The sequence below is a fragment of the Molothrus ater genome, chromosome 1 (assembly GCF_012460135.2).
Source record: "Molothrus ater isolate BHLD 08-10-18 breed brown headed cowbird chromosome 1, BPBGC_Mater_1.1, whole genome shotgun sequence".
Classification (NCBI taxonomy): domain Eukaryota; kingdom Metazoa; phylum Chordata; class Aves; order Passeriformes; family Icteridae; genus Molothrus; species Molothrus ater.
This window is the reverse complement of record NC_050478.2, coordinates 150,363,532-150,388,769: the sequence shown is the minus strand read 5'-3', so window position 1 is coordinate 150,388,769 and position 25,238 is coordinate 150,363,532. Positions and strand designations below refer to the sequence as shown.

General features: G+C 40.2%; 1 protein-coding gene across 4 annotated transcripts in view; it reads left to right on the top strand.

The window, feature by feature from the left end:
• Nucleotides 1–25,238, top strand: part of TSNARE1 (t-SNARE domain containing 1) — a 461,286-nt gene that overhangs the window by 395,989 nt on the left and 40,059 nt on the right. For all 4 annotated transcript variants that reach the window (XM_036400134.2, XM_036400166.2, XM_036400142.2 and 1 more), the window contains exon 13: nucleotides 4,275–4,390. In XM_036400134.2, coding sequence (XP_036256027.1) covers nucleotides 4,275–4,370 — 96 coding nt within the window. In that variant the 3' untranslated portion in view covers nucleotides 4,371–4,390. The remainder of the gene's footprint in view (nucleotides 1–4,274; nucleotides 4,391–25,238) is intronic.

The following is a 25,238-nucleotide window of genomic DNA, read 5'->3' as shown; positions in this document are numbered from 1 at the left end:
TTTTCTATGGTTCAGGTTCTGTTATTCTGGGACTACTAAAATTGTGGCAGAAACCTCGTACTGTCTGTCTCGGGCAGTAAGGAACTTGTCCTGGTGAGAAATCCTGTTACAAGTTTGGAAGCAGTTTTCCATTTCCATGTCAGTGTAGCTGAACTTTGATGCAATCATGAAGCACATTTTCTTTTTATTCTTTTTTTTTTTTTATTCTTTGGGAAAACTGGAACTCTCTTGAGATCAGCTGTACTTTCACCCAAGGAATGTGTCTCTACTTCCTCCACTTAAAATGGATACAACCCAATCATTGCATTGATGTTTGGGATGGAAAGCATTAATTATATGATTCTGCTGTCATGGAAACCCCTTGAAAAAAAATCAGGATCTTTACATTAAGTGAGAGCTTTGCGTGGTCTCATGTGGAACATGACTTTAGATAGATGTCCTAAGAAAACCTGAGTAGATAAGTAAAATTTCTAAACATGTATGATGTACACAGCATAATAATTATTCCCTTACTGAATGAGGCAGAAATCCTACTGTAGAGAAAGGCAAAGATTGCTCCCTGTAAATGCACACATGGAAAACATGGAATTTCTTCACTGCTCAGTGCTTAGATTTCTGAGGTTTCTGTGCTTCCGGTGTGCAATGTTACCTCAGGGTTCTTAAAAAAAAACTCTTTGAAAAACTCATTAAAAGAGATGTGTTTATTTTTGTCTCTCAATGCCCTTCAAGAATGGCAGATGGGCATTAAGACACCATTTGTAATTTCAGTTTGGCAATCAGACTGTTAACCTAAACTAGGGGATGATAGCAGAGATAGTTAGAGGTAATATTATCATTTATGTTGTTTATTAGTGTGTATTTATGTAATATTTAAGTGAGAGTGCCCATAGCACAGTCTACAGATCCTGTCTGGGGAAGAGAATCTGTGCAACACATTCTGTGCTTGCATCTTTCTCCTCTGATAAAGGCAGGAAAAAGGTCCCAAGAGCTCACAGAAATTCAGGCTGGTGCTCTCCACAGGACAAGCTTGGTGAGCTCCACAGGGTATCATAAAATCATAGAATATTAAGGTTGGAAAACACTTCCAAGGTCATCAAGTCCAATCTTGATTGACTCATTGAAGGGATTCTTTAGAGTCTCTTTCTGAACCAGGGTGTGCACTTGTCCAGTGAAGGGACAATGCTCCTTTTGCTCATATTTCAGTATTTTTCTAAGTGACAAACCCCTGGGGTGCTGGTATCCTGCCACTCTTCCTCGGGATCTGCAGGAAAGGTGGTGTGTCCAGGAAGGGATCAGAAGCTGCTTCTGCTCCACCACCATGTGCAGATTTATGGCTGGAGACTAAAGCAACTCAAAGAATTCAACATTGTCTTTATGAAAAGTAAAATTAGAAAAGAAAAAATAAACAAACAAACCAAAACTAGGAATAGACAGGAGAATCCTGCCATGGGTTTTATGGCTGTGAAGGACAGCTATACTAAATATGCTAGGAGATATTTTAAAGAGCAGGAATCATTACCCTGACTTGCCAGCCAGGACAAGATCATAAAATGTGAACCAAATCCCAGGATTCAGACTGGGCTGCAGCTCTCCTGTCCTCTGATCAGTCTCTGTTTATGCTTCAATTGATTAAAAGCAAGGAAAAAGGAAAGGGAGAAGAGACTCTGCAAATCCAAAATAAAAGTGACTTGGACTTTGTAATGCTGGAAAAGAGGAAAAGAAGAGAATCTCTCTGCAAAGGGAATGATGGAAAAGCCATGTGAAGTGATAATTTTGAGGCTCTTAATGGACTATTTGAGAATTCTGCTTGAAGCTAAATGACCTATTAGCATCCTCTGCTGACCAAACACAGGCTATGACTTTAGAAGTGGACAAGGACACCCAAGTGCCTTTGAAAGTCTGCAGTTTGAAGCAGAGGTTTCCTGCTTTGACTTGGAATTAATGAAGGTTAAAATTAAAGGGGAAGCAGTAGCAAGTCTGAAGCTCATGGGCTGAGCTTTCAGGATGCATTGCAATTTCTTCTGAAGAAATTGAAGTGTTAGGTGAGGATCTGCTATGAAGAAACCTCCTTTTGTGTGTGAAAAAAAAAAAAAAGTTAAGAAATCAGAAAATCACAGAATGTTTTTGGTTGGAAGGGACCTTAAATATCATCTCATTGCATCCCCTGCCATGGGCAGGGACACCTTCCACTATCTCAGGTTGCTCCAAGCCCCATCCAACCTTGGACACATCCAGGGATGGGGCATCCACAGCTTCTCTGGGCAGCCTCTGCCATGGCCTCACCTCCATCACAATAATTTCTGTGGGCCTTTGCCCACTCATATTCTCCCCCACAGTCACAGTAAACTGATGAAAAAGCATGAAAAAAATCTATGCTCCAAAGTAGGGGTTTTGGGAAGTGGAATTGTGTCCCCTCTCACACTCCCTCCTAGCATGCCTGACAAGATCCCTCTTGACAAATGCACATGGAATAATATATTTAAAGCTTTTTTTCTCATCCAAATCAAAGAAAACCTATCTGAATGATTGAAAAGCTGATGGAGAGCCACGATGATTCACTGATTATCTGTTAGGGAGGCAGGACAGTACAGCATTTTAAGGTGCAAAAAAATAGTAATCTGCAAATCCACACTTTTATAAAACCCCAGTTTGATTGGTGGTTGATTCTGAAAGAGAGAACAGGTCATGCATCACTGTTCCTGCTGGAAGTGCTTCAGCTTGTTTGGGCACTGAGAGGGAATGAAGGACAGGATTTGGAGCACCAATGAAAAAGATGAGGCTTCTTTGCAGTGTAGAGACCAAAACATCCCCAGAACAGAACAGAGCAGCTGGGGAGCAATGGCTCTGTGGGAAATGCAGTGCAGAGTGATGTAAAGCAGTTAGAGAAGGATCCAAGGCAGACTGGGAGACCTGATTGCAGCAGTCAGGGAAAGGAAAGGAAGGAAGCGTGGATAACAGCAGTAACATTAACATCATCTCTCCTGTGAGAGTGTTGCTTCAGTTGTAAGGAAGGTAAAGGACTCTGGAGTAAAGCTACTGGTTTGTCACATGAAGATGATGTTATCAACTCTAGTTGCTGGAGGACTGGTTGATCTGGTCTCAAGGAAAATGTCCAAGTTTAGGATTTTACTGAGGTTATTTTTTTGTGTGTGTATTGGATAACAGGACTCCTTACACTGTGGGATCATGGAAACACCCTTCTTCCAATCCATCTAAAAAAAGAGACATGGGAATTGGATTATCTGCAAAGATTTTAAGTAGGAAGAAACAACATCACATCCACAGAGGTCACTAGGAAGACTGATGGGTTGAAGTAGAAACCGACATTCAAAATTAAAATTCCATAGAATCTCTTTTACCATATCTGAAAGTGAATGAGGTCAGGGTGGTTAACACTGGAAGCACATTTGCCTGCCCTGTGAGCTGCCCATGTCAGTGCTGGTCTCAATTTTGTCACACAGCAGAGCAGAGAGGGAACTTTTTCTCTTACAGGGGACAGTTTTCTCCTGGCTGAAACATGAGTCTCCTTGAGCCAGGTCTCATGAGCTCTTGGAGATCTATTTCACACCCAAGGTAGCTCAGCTACCTTAGAAGGCATAAAATCAGCCAGATGGCTTCTGTGGTAGTGCTGGCAACAAAAAGGTTTTAATAAAAGGCAAAATAACGAAACTCTTTGCAGAGAAAAACTTAGCCAGGTGCAAGAGGCCCTTCTGCCCCTGGTAAAACACCTCACAAAAGCGATTCGTTTCTTTGTTCTCTTCTTTTTCTAGTAAATTGCTCAGGTGGGACTTTTTGGCTTCTGTCCAATTAGTTATCTTTAAGTTTGAGGTGAAGTCCCCCAGGTCCTATGAGATGTCTTTTCACCTAATTGAGGAGAGAAACGTCTGGGCTTATTTCCTTTTTAAGGGGACAAAGGAAATTTTTGTCACTCCGTCAACAGGGGGCACATTCCTATACCCGGCAGCTAGATGCAGCTCCAACACCCCCAGAACAAAACCAAACTGAGTGGCCTTACTCAAGTTCAGCCCTCCAAGCAGAGCCTGGAAATTTAGTGTGACACAGTGATTTAAGCAGGAAGAAATTACTGTAGAAAAGGGGATTGTATCCAGGAGGAGAAATCTGGATTATCCAGAAGGATAAGTCAGTCCAAAAAAAACAAAGAAATTCTCTATGTTGCTTCAGCTTGTTCCAAACCATTCTTTCAATGGAAAAAAAATAACATTTGTTAGGGATTTAATCTCCATTAATTAATTTCCTTGTCTTTCTCCCCTCAGCTACGAGCCAGGAAGATGAAGTGCTGCCTTCTCTCCATTGCCTTGGCTGTTCTGCTGCTCGTTGTCATCATCATCGCGGTCTCCGTCAAGCGCTGACCTGGCTGAGCTTTGCACAGGTAAAACCCTTTGGCCAAGTCTTTTGTCATACTCTGTAAGGTGCCTGAAAGACAGTTTAGGAAGCTGATTATGGTAAGAAAAAAAATATCTTCACCTGCAGAGTCAAGTCTGGCATACTAAAATATTTTCTTTTAAAGGGTGTTAGAGATATTCTTAATGGGTCCTTAAAATTAAGCCAAGGTGTTATTCCAACAAAACAACATATGAGCCTTTCCTCTGCTGTTTGTGCTGTGTTTGATTTTACAGGAATCTCATAGCAATGCTAACTAATGGATCCTAATTATTAGGATTAGGAGTTAGAGATGCAGAAGCAGTTTTAAAGACTCCAGACTGGAGCAGGGTCAGGGGCAATCCAAGCCCAGAAGTGTTCCCAAGTGCTTTTATCTTCTGAGATGTTCCAGAGACCCTCCTGAGGAGCAGGAAGACAAAACTGGAGATTTCAGTAGGAGTGAAAAATAAAAATGAATTTTTGGTGATCTTTGCTCTGGATCTACACCTAGAAGGAATGTTGGTCTCCAGTAGGAGGATTGGGCTGTATCCTTAGGATATAGGTGAGAAATCAAAGCAACTTCATCCTGTTAGTGAAGTTTCACCTATAGCACGTTTACTTTGTAATACAAGACGTACTTTAAATGTAAAGTATAAGACATAAAAAAAATTATTTTCCTTTCTTTTCCCTTGTTGCCCTCATTGAGAATGACTCATCAATTATTTGTGATAGTCTCTTTATGATGCAAAGCATGTCTGGGTTTCTCCTTCTTTAGAAGGTTGCCAGGCCATTGTCCAAGGACAGGATATCAGATTTATGTGTTTTCTACCCCCCAAAGGATGGAGAGATTTTGTTAATTCTTTTGTTTAGCAAGGGTTCAATTGAAAATGCTCTCCTTCCATGTGAGGATGAGGTTTCTAAAATGTCTTCTTTTCACTAAGAACTAAAAGGAGTTGGTTCAAAACCATCATAGAAAGATGATTCTTCGCTCTTCTTGAGTTTTGTCACTTCTTCTGCCATGACGTTGTGGTCATCACAGTTTGGGTACAAGAAAGAATTGTACAAATAAAAAAAAAAAAAAGAAAAAAATGGTTGAAGGATGTCAAGAACCATCTCACTGGTTTGGATGAGGATGATCACAAGCCCTACATCATTGCTAGGAGAAATAGATAGAAATATTTTGCTACACTTGAATCTTTACTTAGGTATTTGGCCAGGCCTGAAACAAGGATGATATTGGTGAAATGGACCTTTAATTGACTGAATATTGATGTTCTTACAGCATTTCTATCTATCTATCTATCTATCTATCTATCTATCTATCTATCTATCTATCTATCATTTCTATGTATTGTTTTATCCCATTTTTATAGAAGAAACACTGCTTATGGGTGCAAACAAGGATCTGTCCTGGTAATTTAAATCTAGAGCAACTACAATAATTTTAATTGCATTGTTCTGCTTTTAGTCTGCGTTAGTTTGGAAATTTGTTCCATCAGGATAATCTGTAATATAACACAATTTCTTTTGGTATAGTTAAATATTCCTATCTACTGGAAATTACAAATCTTATCATCAGTTGACTACGTCTAGGCACATTTTGATCAAAGTCCCTTTAGTGGAGAAAGTCAGAGAACAAAATAATCTTACAATAAAACTCCATTGGAAAACTAAAATTAATCTCCTGTTATGAGATCCATGTCTTGAGGGAAGTGAACCTAGAGATACTAATGAAAGCCCCAGGAAAAATATCATGCTCTACTTTTCATCATCAGTTGTGAAACTAATTATTGAGCTTCTAAAACAAGAGTTACTCTGCAGCAGTAGAACTGGAGGCAGGACCTGCATTGAATTATACTGGAGCAATGATGATTTCTGATCTTTATAAATGGTTCTAAGTCTGGCTTAGCCATATTGGTTGCAGCAGATTTCATATTTATGCTTTGAGGACTTCTAAACCAGGATGTTTTCAGGGTTTCTGTGTCCATAGTGATAGATTAAATTCTATTCTGAATTTTAATGCAAACAGGTTTTTAAAAAAGCCATTATTTTTAAAATATCAGTGTATATAAAGATTACCTCAAGAAACAGGTTCCTATAAAGCTCTCTTACACACTTTAGAGAGATAAGGAACAGCTGGGGTTTAATGTCTAAAAGCTCTGCATGACTTCAGACAAAATCAAGGGAGGAAAGCAAGTGAAGGAGCTAATTACTAAATACTCTGGTTGGCACAGAACATATCAGTAAATAAAATCCAAAGTTTGGTAAAGAATGGCAAGAACTTCCACTTAACATCTCAAAATGTTTGTTCCATGCTGGATGAGTAAGGAGCCAGAAGAAAAAGCCCCAGCCACTCCATTCCAGTGGTTTAAATCCCATTTGCAAGATATTAAAGTTAGGCTTCTTTAACTTTCATGGCTGCTGATAAGAAATATGAAGGTCACTATTCAGTGAATTAAGGAAATGCTGCCATTAATATCTATGATTAGTAGTTACTGTTTTGATCATTAGCAGATAAAGTATTCTCTTTTTTTCTAATTGCATGATGTTTCTGCTTTTGCAATAATGATACAACAGTATCAAATATATAATATATATAATGGTGCTGAATCAACAGTATCAAATCAACTTTTTCTTCTCAAAAGAAGAATTTTTTCTCCACACCACGAATCAGACATGGCTTGGAGAGACAAGCCTATTCCTTCCAGAGGGGAGATCACTTGATGGATCTCGCAAAGTGAACAGCAGTTCTCCCTGTGAGTTTCTCAGGCAGTTGTGCCATCACTGGCTGCTGTCTCAGAGGGAGAGCAGCTGCTCAGGAGAGCTCCCAGCCCTGGCTTTGCCTGTCAGGGCCCTGCCATAAGTGTGTCACTGCTCCCTTGGGGCAGTTTTGTCTGGCAGAGAGAGAGGAAAGTGTCTACAGCGAATGCAGAGAAACTCCTGAGGACTCGTGTCTGAACATTTGTTTGCTGACACCTTAGGAAAATAGCCCAGGAACTTTTGGGTCACATTGTGTGCATCCTGGAGCAACACTGCAGCTGCTCTTTTTTTTTTGCTGTTCCATCAGCATCAGTGACCATTCAAAGGGACAGGATTGCAGGAGCAGTCTGAAGGAAGCTTTTTTGGGTAGTGTCAATATTTCAGCTAGGCAGACCTTCTGTGCCCTTCTTTTGACTCATTTGCATGAGTGCACACTTATCCAAAGTGGCAATCAAGACTGTTGGAATCCTAAGTTTTAAGGCTTCTTTATAGGAAAATGGGGGTGACAAACTTTGAGAAAGATGCAGCATGTATGTGACAGCTGAAAAAAAAACGTTTTTCGACAACAACTTCATCATCTCAATCCCATTGGCCAAAGAAAGAGAGAAGCAATGATGACTTGACTGAGCCCTGTTCTTGGAAGCAGCAGGTGTCTTCACCCTTACCAAGACACATTTCTGTCAGACAAAGGGCACTGGCCTGAGCACACACACTTTACCATGTAGATTCCTTAAATCCTGTGGGCTGTGGCTCAACAGATTCTCCCAGCATTCAGCAGCTTGAAGCTCAAAGCCCTCCTGATACAGGAGACAAGTTATTAAATCTTTAATGGACATTGATTCATTCCTTTTTTGATAATTTGAACATTTGGACTTTGAACCATCCTAAACTTGTAAAATATTAACTCTCCTAAGTGAGGAGTTGCACTCTGATTACAGTCTCCATGTAATCCTGAATTTACAGACATAAAATCCTCAGAATCATAGAATGGTCTGAGTTTAGATGACACCTTAAATATTATCCAGTTCCAAACCCCTGCCATGGGAAGGGGCACCTTCCCCTATCCCAGGTTGCTCCAAGCCCTGTCCAACCTGGCCTTGAACATTTCCATGGATGGGGCAGCCACAGCTTCTCTGGGAATTCCATTCCAGAGCCTCACCATTCTCACTGTAAAGATTTTCTTTCTAGTATCTCACTTAACTTCTTGGACAGTGTCTCCTTAATTGGGCTGTAGTCCATGTAAAATGTAATAATCAGGCTCCAAGTATGTGTTTCCCAAATACGCAACTGTCTTGTTTTGAATTTAAATGGAATTATTATAGAAAAATAGAAAATATTGTTTTAGTTTGGATTATTTTCCCCTTCCCTCACAGTTACAGCTTTCTTTGCATAATTCATTTATGGGTTTCTAATGTGGTTAAGTGTTTTATGTAACCTGATCAATGAGGATGAGGTTCAGACTGCTGATTTTACACAGTCCGTCCTTGGTGTTTGTTTTTCTTTCAGACCTTGTGCTTTTTGATTTGCCTGGATTATTTTAGTGCCTCGTGCACGACACTGTCCCTGTGTGCTGGGGACCAACAAATGCAGTCACAGCATCACAACCCTGCATGTGAGGGTCATGAGGGTCGGGGTGACAGAGAGGGAGAGATTGACAAGTGGCTTTGTGGCACTTGGCATGTGCAGCCCTGTTGTTCCTTCCAAGCAGCAGACAGATCTGGGCACCCTCTCCTGACACACACAGCAGAAATGCTGACATTTGCCCATTTCATCTCTGCCTGGCTATGTCAGGCTGCTAAAGCACAGCAGTTCCTACTCAGTGTTGGACAGAGAAATAATTTAACCTAAGGAACTTTGTAAATAAAGGCAAAGCACTGAGAGTTTTGTTTCATGGTATTGCTTTTGCTTTTTAAATTGTTATCACAGGGCTTTTCTTGGTGTCTCTATTTTCACCACACATCTTATGTGGCTTAATGTGTGAGTGGCTGAGTTTTCAACCTTGTTTCAATCTTTCAAGCTCTGCAAGGGTCATAGTATTTTTGGCAGCTGTCATTGAAATCCTAAAATAATTCACCCCTCTGCCCTGGCTGTGGCACTGCTGCCATGTTTGCTGTGCAGCACAATCAGGAATCAATAGCTCTGTAATATTTTTTTCCCCCTGTATCCTATTATTTTGAAAAAGTTCTACATTTAGAGTCAGGTGTCAATTCTTGTCATTTCAGTTCTTGTCTTTTAGGCTATAATTAATTGCTCAGATCCTGGCATCCCTGCTCAATTGTTGCTCTGACAAGAAGGCTGAGTTACATTCTGATTCTGCAGTAACTTTTTGCTTCAAATTTAAGATATGAGAAATGAGACCTGGATTTTCACTGGATAATATGTACTGGGCCTTGTTTATGATTTGGCCCAATTTCTTAAATTAGGCTAACATTTGTATTCTTTAAGACTTTCCTGATTCCACTGGCCATGTCTCCACTTCGCTAAATTATTTCCCTGACAGCACAATAAAAATGTGCTGCCACAAATGTGCAGAAGAAAGATATTACTATTAGTAGAAAAAGAAATTTTAAGAGACAAGAGTCTGCTTTGTGAAAAAAATCCCTCAAAATAACAATGCAAGAAAGGCAGAAGTGCCAGGAAATAGGCAGATTCATTTCTAAGAATTTCTCTGAGTTTTTACTATTGAGACAAACTTTCAAACAGATTAATATTTTGATGAGACATCACACAATCGGGTTACTGTGTTTTAATGTATTTCAGATTATGGTTGTTGCCCATCTTATGGTCTTTGACCTTTATAAGTATCACATAATGCCAGGTCATTAACTCTGTGAGAGAGTGAAGGGGGGATGTATCACATTACTTTTTCTTGAGAGTCAATGTGCAGACAGTTCCTGCAGCTCAATTAACTTGAGTTCATTGATTTGATTCCAAAGTCAGGAGGACTTTGGATCAGCCAGCAGCTTTCTCCATCCCATCTCAGGTTTCACTGCCATCAGTAGGAAAATGGGATACTCCCACTGAATGCACAATGCTGTCCCTTCTAATGGATGCCCAGTCTGTGATCTGAGCTTCCCAAAGCAATCTGAAGACATTAATTATTTATGCTTTGTAACTCCTTTAAACTTAAACCATCCTGACACAACTCTAAGGACCTGGCAGAAGAGGGTGATTTTCAGCACATTCAGTTTGAACTGTGAAACAGCACAATAAATGGATACACTGATTCAGACCAATGGTTGTTCTCTCACTTTCTGTCCCATTCACAGATCTTTAAGGAAATAACATGTGAAAAACTGATATTTCAGCAAGAATTATGGACAACACCAGACCAAGTGTGGCTTTAGATGACTAAAATTTCAGTTTCGACTTGGAAAAGGTTGTTATGAGTGTAAGTCTAAAATATTTGAATGAGTCAGTGCCAAGTGGCCTCTTCTCTGTGGGTGGTGTCAGTTCCTCAGGAGCAGTGATGTCTGAGGGAGCAGTTGGTGCTCAGCTCAGGGAGCAGTTGCACTGATTAATGGCTCAGGAGGGCTCTCTGAGGCAGAAATCTGTAGCCCCAGGAGAAGGGAGGATTAAACTCTTCATGGGAGCCACACAGAGTCAGGAACTGCTCTCACATCACTGCAGCACTATCAGCTGATATTTTCAGATGGCAATGCAGGAATTATCTGTCTCATTGAGCCCCAAAAATGCAGTGAGCTTGTGCTGTTGTGAGAGAGCAAAGATAAGCACAAGGGAGTCCCTCATTCATCCTGCTGCCCATGGACTCTGGAGTGAGTGGACTTGCAGTGAAGTCAGCATGGGAAGGCGTGTGGTTCTTTCTGATAAAGCTAAAGCAGTGAATTCCTCTGTGGAGAGCAATTCCTCTTGTCCTGGGTGGGGTGGGGACATGGGTGATGTTGCTGCCACTGGGTGCAGAGCTTGGTGTTTGCAGGTCAGGGGTGGCCAGTTCTGTTCTAGCCTGCATTGATCCAATAAAACCCACAAATTCTGAGTGTTTTATCATCATCCCAGTTATCTCAACTGGCTGGACATTGCCTGTAGAGGGAAAGTAGAGAATAAATCTCCTGCTTTCCTTTGCTTCCATGTGCAGCCTTTACTTCTGCCTTGTTAAACTTCCTTTACCTTGTCTAAATGTGTTTATTTGCTTCATCCCTTTTTTTTTCCACCCACACCACTGCAATCCTGCTGAGGAGGGGAGAGACAGAGCAGCTTGGTGGTCACCTGGTCAACCCACCACAGGGTCTCAGAGATTTTCTTGGGAATAGGGCAGCACAGAGTTCATCAGAGCCATTCCCTACATGACAGGGCTCTATTCCTATTGTTATCCAAGCTCCTTGAAAGCGTTACTGGACTGTTTATCCTTGTTGGTGGTGTCAAAGCAAGGTAATTTTGGATCAGTGTTGTCTGGAAGAAAACCTGAAAATCAGCCCAGGAGGTTTTCTTTGGTAAAAGTCTGTTAAAGAATAAATATTTTGTCAGTTTAGCTGGGAAATCTCATGTCCCAGCAGGGCAGACTCTTAGAAAGGCAATAAATCTGTGATTATCTCTTTGTGAAGAAGAGTGTTGGAGGGGACAGTGTGTCTGGTGTTGTGACTCTTAGAGTGAGGTAGATGGGAAGATTGTTCTGTTTCTTCAGTTCCAAAATTTGAGTGCTGTCTCAAGGATGTTCAACAGGTTGGTAAGTGTTTTAGTGTCAGAGGAAAATTATTGCAAGTAATTAAATGTACTCTTTGAATTGCTGTCCTTTGTCCCAGCCATTTCCTCTGAAGGCCTGGTGGGGGTGAACCTTTTTTGGGGATGTGGCCTTATCCCATGATGTGCTGCAGGTTGTTAAATTCTCCTTTGAAGCCATGTGACTCTTTCCAAGCCACCACGATGATCTGGGAGTTATCCTTTAAAACTGAGAGTGAAATCAGGGCTCCTTCAATGCTGTTTTGGTAGCATCCTTTTCTTCTTGGGAAATAAAAAAATATAAAGTTATAAAAATTATAAAAATAAAAAAATAGGATAAAAATTGTTAGACTCCCACTTTACTGTGTTCTTTCTCATGCAGTGTTAACCATGTCCTTATTAGCTCTCCACCTCCTCAAGTAGAACTAGAAATGTCTACATTTTGGTAATATATCTTTGATAATATATCTTTGGTCTACTCAATATGTAGATCGTAACCTCCTAATTGCAATCATCTCTCTGATGTGAGATTCTTCAAACCAGCTTTAAAAAGAGAACTATAATTCCATCCTACTCAGTGAATTTTCTGAATTATTCCTTGTAGCTTAATCAGGCTTTACAAGGAGTTGGAATCTGCTTCACAAGGATCACTCATTTACAGAATGTTCTTCAGGTTTTCAGGTGTATCTGGAAAAGGAGACTTTTGACTTCAGTCTTTGTTTCCTAAAAAACTGCTGGAGAAAGGCTTTTTTACTTTTCAGTTTGGTATGGACGTTGCTTGCAGCTTTGACAGATTCTTAATTCCTCAGCAGCCATATTTTGACACGGAAAGGGGATTTTTTTTTCACATTACATTGTTGCTGCATGGTCCATAAACCATTTAATTCTTCTCTTAAATAGGTCACAAGAACTCACTGCATTTGTGGGTCTTGTCCAAAGAGCCACCACATTTACAGCTCTGCACCTCACATGGATCTCATCCTCCCAGCCCAGAAGGTGGGCAAATCTTGTCACTGAAACAGAGCAAGGTGGAGTGGAGGGAGATGACTTCAATTAGCAATTACTGATGTTGATTGAATTACCTCTCGTTAGCTGAACTGCCTGGCTGTCCATGCACAGCCTGCTGAGAGTGCAGGGTGAAATGCATTAGTCCTGATGTCACGCCATCAAAACTTGCCAAGAATAACATCCCAGCCATTGCTGCCTCTCAGCTGACCAGCACTAACTCATTAAACAGCAATCATTTGATCCCTTTGCACTGAAAAAGAAAAAAAGAAAAAGAAAAAAATAAAAAAATCTGTATCGTCTGTAGAATATTTTCAAGGCATCTGCTTTTTCATAAAATCCTTTCCAATGAACAAGAGTTTCTTTCTTTAGCCAAAAATGGAATTTCCTCTACTTCAATTCCTGCAAGGATTGGTGGTTTTTTTTTTGTCATTGCTTTTTGTTGCTGTTGTTGTTGTTTTGTTTTTTGTTTTTTGTTGGTTTTTTTGGGTTTTTTTTATGTATAATACTGTGCCCAGTAAGAGTTTACTCTATGAAGAGGCATTCTTGTTGATTGTTTGGAACAAAATTGTTCTCAGTTTTACAATTGCCATTTGTATTATGTTTACAACATGCAATTAAGGACTCCTATTAAATGTTCTTACAAGGCAGATCCCAATGACCAATGTTTATTTACATTTTTTCCAGAACACAGTATTGAAAAGACAATAGAGAAGAAATGTAATGCAAGAGAGGAGCTATAAAACCTCCATTTCAGCTTGTTGAACAAATTTGGGTATTCACTGGCCTAGGAAATCTCTTCTGACACTCAAATATTTCTGTGGAGTAATAGGCACAAAAATTTCCTGGAATCCCTTTAATTTGTAACAACTTCTCCTTTACTGAATTACATATTTCAAAGAATATCTTGTTAATGACCAGTATATGGCAAATGTATTTTCCAAGCTTATTAGTACAGAAATAATTGCAAGTGGCTGCTATAGTTCATTAAGGCTTATTTATTTTATAGTTCATTAAGACTAATTTTATCAGTACAAAATATATTTTAATAGCCAGTTTTGCCTCTTTTTTTTTAATGTTTCTCTGCCATCTACTGCTAGCAATAGTTTCTGATTTTCTTCTTTGGTCTTAGATAATTTTCCACTATATTTACTGTGAACTTCTTAGTGGTGGTTTTTAATCAACAGTTTTTCTGGGCAGTAGCAAATGCTGATCTTGAGTCGGGCATATATTAATTTACATCTGTGTTTTTCCTGGGTCAAAAAGGGCTGGTATAGTTTATTGTTTAATATAAACAAAGAATATCACAGTAGCTTCACATGCAGTTAAACTCACCAATTTTCCAGAGATAATTGGGAAGCCAATTCTCCAGGCTGGATTTGAGTTAAATATTTATTGTTTTGTTGTTTGTAATGAGCTGTTATATGGAAAACTGAGTTTCCTTGTGCCTTTTGCTCAGTATCTGGCTGAGACAGAGGGTACCTCATCCATGGCACATCTGGGTTTGATATCTGCCAGAGAGAGGCAGATTTTTCATGGCTCAGGTTTTCCAAGAGATCACCAGAGAAGGTTCTCCACCTCTAACGCATTCTTGATTTTGATCTGAAGAGAAACTAAAGAGCAACTCTGCCTTAAATCTAATCAAATTATCTCAGAGACAGAACGATGCTCAATTTGGTAAAGGGAACTCACATCAGCTCAGACATGGGAAAGAGAGGGAGAAATCAATTTCTTTTCCTTACATCTTTTCCACTTTCAATGAATACTTAAATATTTATTGATGAAAAGAGCAGAATTTGAGTACACTGCCTCTCCTTCCTGTCTTTGCTATCAAGCAGTGGGACTGGACCTGTTAAATGTCTGTCTCAGCAGTCATTTACAATTTTGGGACAGTGAAGCAACTACAAAACAGATTAAATGGTGACCTCTCCTGCATGTCTCATATCCTCCTGGTTTATGGCAGAATCCAGTTCAAATTCTTACTCAGGGTTTAAGGCAAGATCTAGGTCTGAATTCTCATTTAACCCTATAAACCTGAAGCTAGAAAGAACATTGTGCAGAGCCCTAAACTGTTCTCCTTCATTCCTGAGGGATTAAAGGAACCAATGCGACAGAATTCAGGAGTACCCACAGGCAGAGCCATTCCTGTCCTTCATTCTCACAGGGATAAAGTGAAATTCGAGTCTCATATACAACTGTTGAAAATGTGGGCGAGGAGAGGCCATGGCCTTAGGATTTCTTCTCTAAAATTGTGGATATACTGAATTTTAGAACCTGCTGGCATTTTGGTGTGGCAGTTTCAGTACAATTTTCTGTTGTGGGTGGGCTTTTTTTAGGTGAACTCAATGTTCTTTTTTTTTTTTTTTTTGCTGGAGCACACACAGAAGTGTATGCACACACACACATACACCTGGAATCTGGGCTAATCAGCAACACTAACAAAAATCCTAAACTTGGTATATGGAAAAAAACTCACAGAAATAATTACAGTCAAGGATAAAAGTAAAGATTGCTCCAGTTATGAAGAGGAATGAAAGGGCAAGAGGTTAACACACAGCCAGCATTCCCTTCCATTTTCTTGGAGCTGAAGGAAAAAGTACTAACAGGATCAGGTATTATGTGCATGAATCTGTGTGTGTGTGTGTGTTTTTCTGTTCATATCTGTGTCAGACAGACAGATATGGGGTTGTTCAGCCTGGAGAAGAAAAGGTTCTGGGAAAATCTTAGAGCACATTCCAGTACCTTAAAGGGGCTGATAAAAAGAAGGGATGGGGACTTTTTTGGTACAGTGACAGGACGAGGAAAAGTGGTTTTAAACTGACAGAGAGCAGGTTTAGATGAGATGTTCAGAAGAAATTCTCTACTCAGAGGATGGTAAAGCACTGGAACAGGTTGCTCAGAGAAGTTGGGGCTGCTCCATCCCTGGAAGGGCTCAGAGCCGGGTGAGATGGGGCTCTGAGCAGCCTGATCCAGTGAGTGACATCCTTGCCCATGACAGAGGGCTGGAGTGAGGTGATCTTAAAGGTCCCTCCCAACCCATGCCATTCTGAGTCTATGATCACTTTCTTTGCTAAAACCAATTTAGTTTCATTTCATTTGCACCATGAAATATCATACAAATTGTATACTGTTAGTTTCAGTTGTTTCAATACAAAACAAAGGGCTTTAAGATTACACTCCATTTCTGTGAATAAGCACTGAATGCTTTCCCTTTGAAAGGTTTTTCTAAGTCAAAAAGGTGCCCATTCTTTCTTTTGTGTTGTTTATAATGAGTGGTCATGAGGGCTGTTTTTGTCTAAACACCAGGGAAGTTAATGAGCTTACTTCCATGGGAACAGAAAATCCCACTGTGAGTCCTTATAATGCCTTTTTCCTGGTAAGATCTTGGTGCACACAGGCACCAAGTGGAGAAAAGCTGCAGTAGCTAGGAAAGCAGATTTTCACCTTCCAGGGCACTGCACCACTTTTCTTCTCTCATCCACTGTGAAACTGAAATTGAAGGGACCTTTGAGACCATTTTGTTCCAACCTCCCACCGTGAGCAGGGACACCTTCCTCCAGACCAGGTTGCTCAAAGCCCCATCCAGCCTGGCCTTGAACACTTCCAGAGAAGTTTCAGTGCCTCACCACCCTCACAGTAAAGAATTTCTTCCTAGTATTCAATCAAAGTCTGTTCTCTGGCAGTGTGAAGCCATTCCCTCCTGTCCTGTCCATCCATGCCCTTGGAAAAGATCCCTCTCCAACTCTCTTGGAGCCTCTTTAGGCACTGGAAGGGGTTCTGAGGTCTCTGCAGTTCCATGTAGGGCATATTTTGGTTTTGTAAGACTCTCCTGTTCATGAGAATTCCTCCTCCTGCCAGCCTGAGTTCTTCATCCAACCCCTTGCCACAAAATAATCAGCCCAAGCTTTGCACTCAGAGAACCAAATCCCTTGCTGAAACACGTTGGGAAAGTTTAGGCCTGCCAGAAGTATTTTGTAAGCCTGTCTTGGGCTTTTCAGTGAAAGGCAGGGTTTTGCTCTCTGTCAGATTTTGATTTTTATTTTTAATCTCCTTTTGATGAGCTTCCTTCTTCTTGGGTTTTTAGCTACTTACAGTAGAAAGTTAATTTTTTAATTGTGGTTTCCAACCCCCCCCCTAAAAAAAACAACAAAAAAACCCTCATCACTTCAGAGTCCTTCTTGCTTTCATTTTTTCCTGCTGTTGCTTTTACTCTTGACATTCAGCCTCCTCAAGTCCTGATGTGACACTCCATAAAATCTTTATCCTGTCAAAGCCCTGCTGTGAGCATTGCCCAGTGCTTCCAGAATTTGCATTTAGCATCCATTCATATGACTCTATTGGTGGGGCTCTCTTATCTCTGAGTAGCCCTCCAGCTTTATATGAAAGGGCACAAAGTTAATGAAAAAAGCATTAAAACTCAATTAGCATTTAGTGAGATCACTAAGACTTGTTCTGAACTTAATATTAGTTTCCGAATTTTTTTCTTTTTTAACTCATAGTATCCAGAACCAGAGACAGCAGAAACAATTCCATCAAAGAGCCTGTTTTTCAGGTGAGGATGTTATGTCAGAAGGAAGGGAAGGCTTTGATTTTTAAGGGGGTTGTTTCAGGGTTAGGGGAAATTTTATGTGTTATTTCATCCTTTTGTCTTTTGACAGAAGAGTCACTCATTGGAAGTGATGTCTCTTTTCTGTACATTTTGCCTTAAATTCCTGGAGAAATGAATCCTAGAGGGAGGAAGATCTCTTGAAAATGTCACAATATACCCAACTTATTTCAGAGTGTTAATGAGGATTTTTCTCCAGACACAAACTTTGCTCGCTGTTGCTTTTCTTGGGGAAGAAGAAGAGTTGAAAACTCTGTGTAATGCTGGTAGAGACAGGAAAATTGCCTGCCATGCCCGTGAAAAGCAGGCTGAAAGATGCTTGAGAATAAACATTTGTGTATTCTCCATTCACAGCCATTGCTCTAGCTCAGGCCAGACCTCCAGGGGCCTCAGGTGTGTTGCTGATTTTAAAAATACCAAGAATATTTCTCTGGCCTCGGGGCTAAATTACAAGTCTTTGTTACTTTAGCAAATCCTGCAGTTCCACAGTGTAGGGTAGCATTTCATATTCTTTAATTCTGAGTCTTCTCTGGGTCCTGTGTGGTTCTTTTATGGTCCTAAGACATTTTTATACATTTTTAGTTGTGCTTCTGACACTGGAAATACCCACATTATTACACTCTGCTAAGGAGGACGAGAGCACAAGCCAAGATGTTCCACAGAATTTGCTGCAAGGGGTGTAGAGATTTTTTTAGCCTCTGTTGGGAAAAATTTTGGAATAGCTGTGGCTGCTTGTGCCTAAAACTTCTGTGTTTGAGCCATTTCCAGAGACACAGCAAGGAGAGGATTTGTGGTAAGGTTTCTCAAAGTTGTGGTGGTGTTCAGCAAAGGGAGAGGATAGAATAATTGGAATGGAATGGAATGGAATGGAATGGAATGGAATGGAATGGTCTTGAGTCATCCACCCCTAGGAAGACCCTGGGGCAGAAGGAAAATGGTGTGTTCTGCCTGAGAATGTCAGTTCTACCATAGAGAAACCTTCAGGTCGCACAGATTTTAAACATTTGACTGCTCTGATGTTGTTGGGGACCAGAGTGAGACATGGACATTGAAAAAAGTGAAAATGCTTCTGCAAGAAAAGGAACTCCAGCTGAGGGACTTCAGCCTTTCCATTTTTAGAGAAGAAAACCCCAAGAGACAATCAAACAATTAGGTTCCAGAATGCACAAAACCTATATTTTATTTTCATTGCTTTGGACTGAAAGACAAATTTGATGACTGATAAGGAACTGGATGGAAAAGTGACAATCCCAGCTTAAATCTTGATTTTGACCTGTCCCTTTCCATGGGAATCCAGCCCATTTTTGTGCTCATTTCTCTTTCCCAGATTTGGACAGTGGCATTTGGACCAATTGTTTCAATCATTTGGGTAGTTTGGGTCAGTTCTTCTAAAAATGGGTGTAAATCTCTGACCTAAAGGTGTGTTTTTATGTGAAATCATTGAGTATTCCTCACAGATAATACAGGAACATTAAGAGAGGTCACATAAGGACTTAGGCTGATAAAAGGACTTAAGAAGAAGAACTGGACAGAATAATCTGTCATGTGTTGAGTCAGCTAATAAAAAAGGTAGTTACTTAAAATGTCCACAGGCACCCAAGCGTAACAGAAGTCTTAGACAAAGGAAAATAATTGAAATTACTATGGACATAATGAGAAATGCACCATCAGGTTTTGCAAAGGCTGAGACCAAGGGTTTGATTCCTGAGCAAGAGGCAGCAGAATTGCAATGTAGCCAAGTGTAAAAAAATAATAAATTTAAAATAGATTTATAAAAAGATATCATGGAGGCTGGCATTAAGTGAGCCCAGGTTGTCAGTTCTGCAATTCAACAAGAATCCAGGTACTCTTTTTGTTAGAATGAATAGAAATTGAAGCATTTAGTGCTGCACAGTGTTGTTTGCCTCACATTCTTACAAACCTGTGTGCTGAAGATGCTGTAACACAAATGTAAATAAAAGCCCTGCATGCCTTTCATCCAGCAGGTCTCAGCTTACACTCCGAGCACCCCTCTGAGGGGCAGAACTTTCAATATTCTTGTTTTAATGGCAGCAAAACTGAGATGTAAAGAGATTAAAGTCACTTTGCTGGAGGCTGTTAGAGAAGCTCAATTTTGTCAGTTGCTCTCAAGCTTTCACCATTGAAACTCAAAGAGATTTTATTTGCACCCCACTCTTTACAAAGCATGTGTTTAGATAAGTGAAGGGAAAATATCTGTGGCATAAATCTGGCGACTTCAGCAGAAGTGCTTTGGGGATTAATTTGATCTGCTCATTTCTGGGTAGGTACCAGGAATTCTGCTGTGTGTATTTAAAGCACACTGGTCCCACCTATTGGGGCTGCTGGGGAACTGATTTTATTGGGTTGCAGTAGGTCATTTGTCTTCATGCTGATAATTTCGTTTGGGTTTAGTAGTGTTTCATTATTTTCCACTCCAGTGTATTTTTCACCATCTAAGGGATTTCAGGTGTAAATGTATTCCCCCACCACCAAGCTCTGCTAATAATTTCACTCCTGTCTTTGGGTCAAATATTGATTGTGACCCCTGCATGAGGAAGGTGTTGATATTTAACATCAAATTTTCTTTCTTACATCTCGTTTCATGCAAAAAAGAAAAAAAAAATCCCCATGTGAGCCAGCTGTAAGAATTTCTAAGGAAAGGCAGACTGAAGAAAGTCAGATTCATCATCTTGAACTTGTCAATTTAAAAGTTAGATTTTCAGCCTCAGTGAGCTCTCTGAAATCTCCTTTGGACAGCCAAAATTGTAGCTATGAATAGAGGCTGAGCAGTCCTGCCTCTCTTGATGGTATCTCAGACGATGAAACAGCTTTGGGAGCTGCCTGCTCCTTCCTGATGGCTTTGCACAGGTCTGGGTAAATGGCCTTTGGAAAATTAAGGGGAGGGGAGGAAGGAGAAGAGAGAAGAAGAGAAAGAAAGAGAAAGAGAAAGAGAAAGAGAAAGAGAAAGAGAAAGAGAAAGAGAAAGAGAAAAGAGAAAAGAGAGAAAGAGAAAGAGAAAAGAGAGAAGAGAAAAGAGAAGAGAAGAGAAGAGAAGAGAAGAGAAGAGAAGAGAAGAGAAGAGAAGAGAAGAGAAGAGAAGAGAAGAGAAGAGAAGAGAAGAGAAGAGAAGAGAAGAGAAGAGAAGAGAATTTAAAGACAGAAGTCCATCCAGTCCACAACCATGATTTTTGATGGGACCTATTTAGGGACACTAAAGAAAATAGATGAGAAAAAAAAAAAAAAGAACAAGAAGCATTTAAAGAAGCCAATTAGAGCATTGCTAAGTTAAAAAAAAAATCCACCATGGAGTTTAACTCAACTTTTTCTGCTTACTTGCTCTAATTCACCCCACTAGACAGTGAGGATGGTGAAGTGCACAGAGCTTTATCCCATGTGTTTGGGAAGAGTCCATGGCTAAAACAGAGGACAAAATACAGAGTAGGACAAACTGGTCACGGGTGTAGGCAAGGGGACAGTTCAATCTCAAATAACAAAATTTTATATTTAGTTTATTGCTATTTCCAAACTATTCGAAACAACAGCCCTGGTGTTATAGTCAGGACATCAGGTGAACAAAAATAATTAATTACTTTAAAATAGTCCTCAAAAACTTGCAATATGCCAGTGAGAAGTTCAGATTGCTGTCCTGCTTTATTCCAACTGTTCCAGCTCTTTGTGCTCATTTCTTTTTGGCTCTGCTAAAAAAACAGAGAGCAGGAACAGCATTTTAGTACCTTCCAAAATTACTTAATCTTTACTGATTGCCTAAATATTTTAAAGAATCCAGCTCCATATTCAGGGAGCCTGTACCTGGAACTAGGACTGCTGACTTTTTTTAATGTAATGTGATTCATAGCCACAATCTGCTCAATAAAATGGACAGAACTCCACAAATAGAACCTGGTGCTTCTGCAGAAAAATAGTTTTATTTTCTCCTTTGTATATGAAAGATAAAAATAAGGCAAATATTAGAATAAGATGTCTAAAATTAAATTCTTGTTTATTCTTCAGACCTCTTTCTTTGAAATTTACCTTGAAAATGTAGCTCAAATGACATCATATATAATTTGCCTTCAGCTACCAGAAGCAGTGTGGCATCTTCTGATAATTCTTTCTTTTTTTGAATAATCTAAAATTCAAAATAATTGTTATATTCAGGTGAGGTACTAGTTATGTTCTTATTTTATGCCTTGAATGATTCCAGAAATAGCTTTCTATTTTCCTTTCTAAATGATACTGGAAACTACAGAGGAGGAAACAACCCTGGTTTTGTCCTTTTTTCCCTCTAATAACAATAATAATAATCAAAAGCAGAAGCATTCTGTCTGCTGTGCAGCACAATTTCTCATCTGGAGACCTCTAGATGCTTCTGAAAGCCCATGATATTAACTCTGCTTTAGTGACTGAGGAAACAGCAGCACACAGTTTAGCAATTTTCCCAGTATCACACTGAAAGTCCACAATAAAGAACTTTAAAGCACAGGACCCTGACTCCTCCTGTTTTATTGCCACATGATTATTTCAACTGCATCATCTTCTCCATCCTCTGTCAGCTGAATTTCTTGCACCCAGCTGTGCCTGGTTAGATGTGATTTAATGATAAATCCATCTTTTAATTGTTACTCTGATGACAGGAGAGAAGCAATCTGTTCCTTTCCAAACTGATCGTTGTTAGGATGCAGTTTGGTCACTGAGAGGAGGAGTTGCTTGAGACTCAGAGATGATTAAATAGCAAATAATTTTTTTTTTGTTTATATGTTTGTTTTTTAATAATTAATTAATTAATTCTGATGGGGGTCTTGTGCTGTGCTCATCCCTGAGGTTTCTCAGCATGTGCAGTGAGTGTCACAGGAGACTTTTCTTGCTGGAAGGCTCATGTTTGGGGGCTATAAATGAGATATGACTCTGAATCCTGTAGGACACTAAAATGCTCATAATAATGAGGCCAGGACTAATGAAGGATGAATGTACTGCTTCACTCTCCAATTTCTCTCACAACACTGTAGGGCCCAAGCACAGAGGAGATGCAGCTGAGTTACTCCTGATGAGTATCACCACCTGCTTGCTACACATGAAGTATTGAAAATCTAGAAATCTAGTGTAAATTAAAAAAAAAAATCATCACTATTACTTCCATTTTAAAGGAATACTAGAAAACTGCTTCTTGCTAATTTTCATAATATTAAGATGTACAGACCATTCCTAAGATTGACTGGAGAAGTCCAGCTGCCAATTAGACAGGTCTCAAGTGTCATGAGATTAAGTTCTGGGCTCCACCCTCCCTAGAGTAGTCTGGTATTTAACTGATGGACTGCTTTAATCGTTTTGGCTGCCTAAAGCCTCTGCTGGAAGAAACAGTGAATTAATATCACTGGAAAACAGGCCTGAAGAATTAACTGTAGCACCAATGATTTTAATTCTTGGTGGCCAGCCTTACAAATCCCTTATTATTCATTCATGGAAGTGTCATATTTAAAATGCAAATTCCTTCCCATTGTCCTCCCCCATCTCAATGCATTTCCTTTGAAGTATCCCTGGAGCTTTCCAAGGACCACCCGCAGTGGGATCACTGTGATCAGCCAGCTTGCAAAAGAGTGCCCTGCACCAGCTCAGGTGAATTCACCTGGGTCCTGCTTAGGAAAGTCCCAGCTTTCAAAAAGCATCCAGACTTTGTTTAAGAGGAAGAAAAAAAAAAGGTAAAATAAAGGATATCAGGCCAGGTATTTTTACCAAGACTTTTTAGCAAGGTTGCCTCTCCTGAGACACATCCCAGCCCCATGTCTGCCACCATCACATGGCAGTGAGGTCAATAATATAAATAGATCTGGTTTGTCTTGCCCATGTTCTGCTGGTTTGGGAAGAGCAGAGCTCTCCTACAACATCCATTGCAGGAAAGAGTGTCAAGGCTCAGCTGGCAGAGTTCCTGTATCCATGTGGGGAATAGTCCATTGTCCTTGGTCCTGCTACCATTCAGCCACAGTTACAAGTTTTTCTAGGCAGGAGTAGCTGACCCAGGCCAAAATTGTGATAGAAATAATTCTATGAATGGGGAAAAGCCACTCTGATCCACTGCAGGAGCTGTAGCTGCAGGAAGCTTGGGGAACATAATGGAGGGAATTATTGTGTTTTCAGGTGAAGTCCAGGCTAGTGAATGCATTGTCTGATTCAACCTTCCAGGAGCAAAATAAATACTGATAATAATGACCTTAATAGCAAGGTAAATTATATTATCAGTAATGGCTAAATAGTTTAATAGTCTTCATCAAATGACTGAGTACCTTACCCAGCAGTGAGACTTGCTGGCTCCTGTGTGTTAATGCAGCCAGTATTAAAACTGGAACCAATGTATTTTTGAGTAAAGACTGCACTACTTGAGTTAAAAACCTATTTTTATCAGTTTGATGTGGTTTGTGGGGAGAGTTCATGCCCACTAAGCAACCCTTGAAACTTGTGGCCAGAAAGTTGTAGTTTAAAATCTATCAACGTTTATATAATATTAATGGGGTCCTGGTAAGAATAATGTCAAATTATCAATGTAATTTCCCACTATGAGTGCAGGAAGCTGTGGCATTCTTTGTCAACAGCATTTTCCTGAACTGGTAGATCAAAACTACAAACACACTTCTGGAAATTCACAGGTTGTGAATATATGCGTATATATACATATATATACACATATACCTATACATATATATACATGTACATACATATTTTTAAATATATATATATATATTTTAATATATATTATATATATATATATATATAATATTATTTGATGTAGTGGAGAAAAGAAGGCTTCAAAGTGACCTTTCAAAGTGACCTTATTCTCAACTTCAGGTACCTGAATGGAGCCTACAGGAAGGCTGCAGAGAGACTTTTGACAAGGGCCTGTAGTGACAGGACAAGGGCAGTGATTTTAAGCTGACAGAGGGCAGGGTTATATTAGATTTTGGGAAGAAAATCTTCATTCAGAGAGGGGTGAGGCCCTGGCACAGGTTGCCCAGAAAAGCTGTGGCTGCCCCATTCCTGGAAGTGTCCATGGCCAGGTTGGACAAGGCTTGGAGAAACTTGGTCTGGTGGATGTGTTCTACCCATAGCCAGGGGTGGAACTAAGTGATCTTTGAGGTCCCTTCCAACCCAAGCCATTCCATAATTCTAACATGATTCTCTGATTGGTAATGATCCACATCCATGAACCAACTATCCTGTTGTCTCCCTTCAAATTGTCTTCCCCCCCTGGTTTAAGACTTGTCCCACTCAGCCTGATACCCTCACAGGACTGAGCACTTTGTGCTGCTGCCCAGTCTGGAACTCATGTTCTGCATCTCTCCTACTTTTTAAGCAAGGTCTGGATGCCCTTAAGAGAAATAGTGTGGTGCTTTTAGGAAAAAAAAAAAAAAATGGTCCTACCAGTTATCAAAAATCTCTCTGGAAAATTCTGTGGAAAATGCCCTGAAGGTGCTGCTGGACAGGAAGATGAGCAGGGGCCAGCAGCAGGACCTTGCTGCAAAGGCAGCAGAGGGAATCCTCACCTGCAGTGGATGCATTGCCAGGTGAGGGAGGTGATATTTACCTCTGCTCAGCTCTTCCAAGCCACACCTGAAGTGCTGTTCCCAGTTCTGGGCTCCTCAGTACAAGGGAAACATGGACATCATGGAGAGAGTCCAGCAAAAAAGGGCCACAAAGAGGAATCAGGGTCTGGAGCATCTCTTCCAGAGCTGGGACTGGTCAGTCTGGAGAGGAAAAGCTGTAGGGGAATCTTATTAATTCCCAAAATACAGGAAGGGAGGGAGCAAAGATGGAGCCAGGC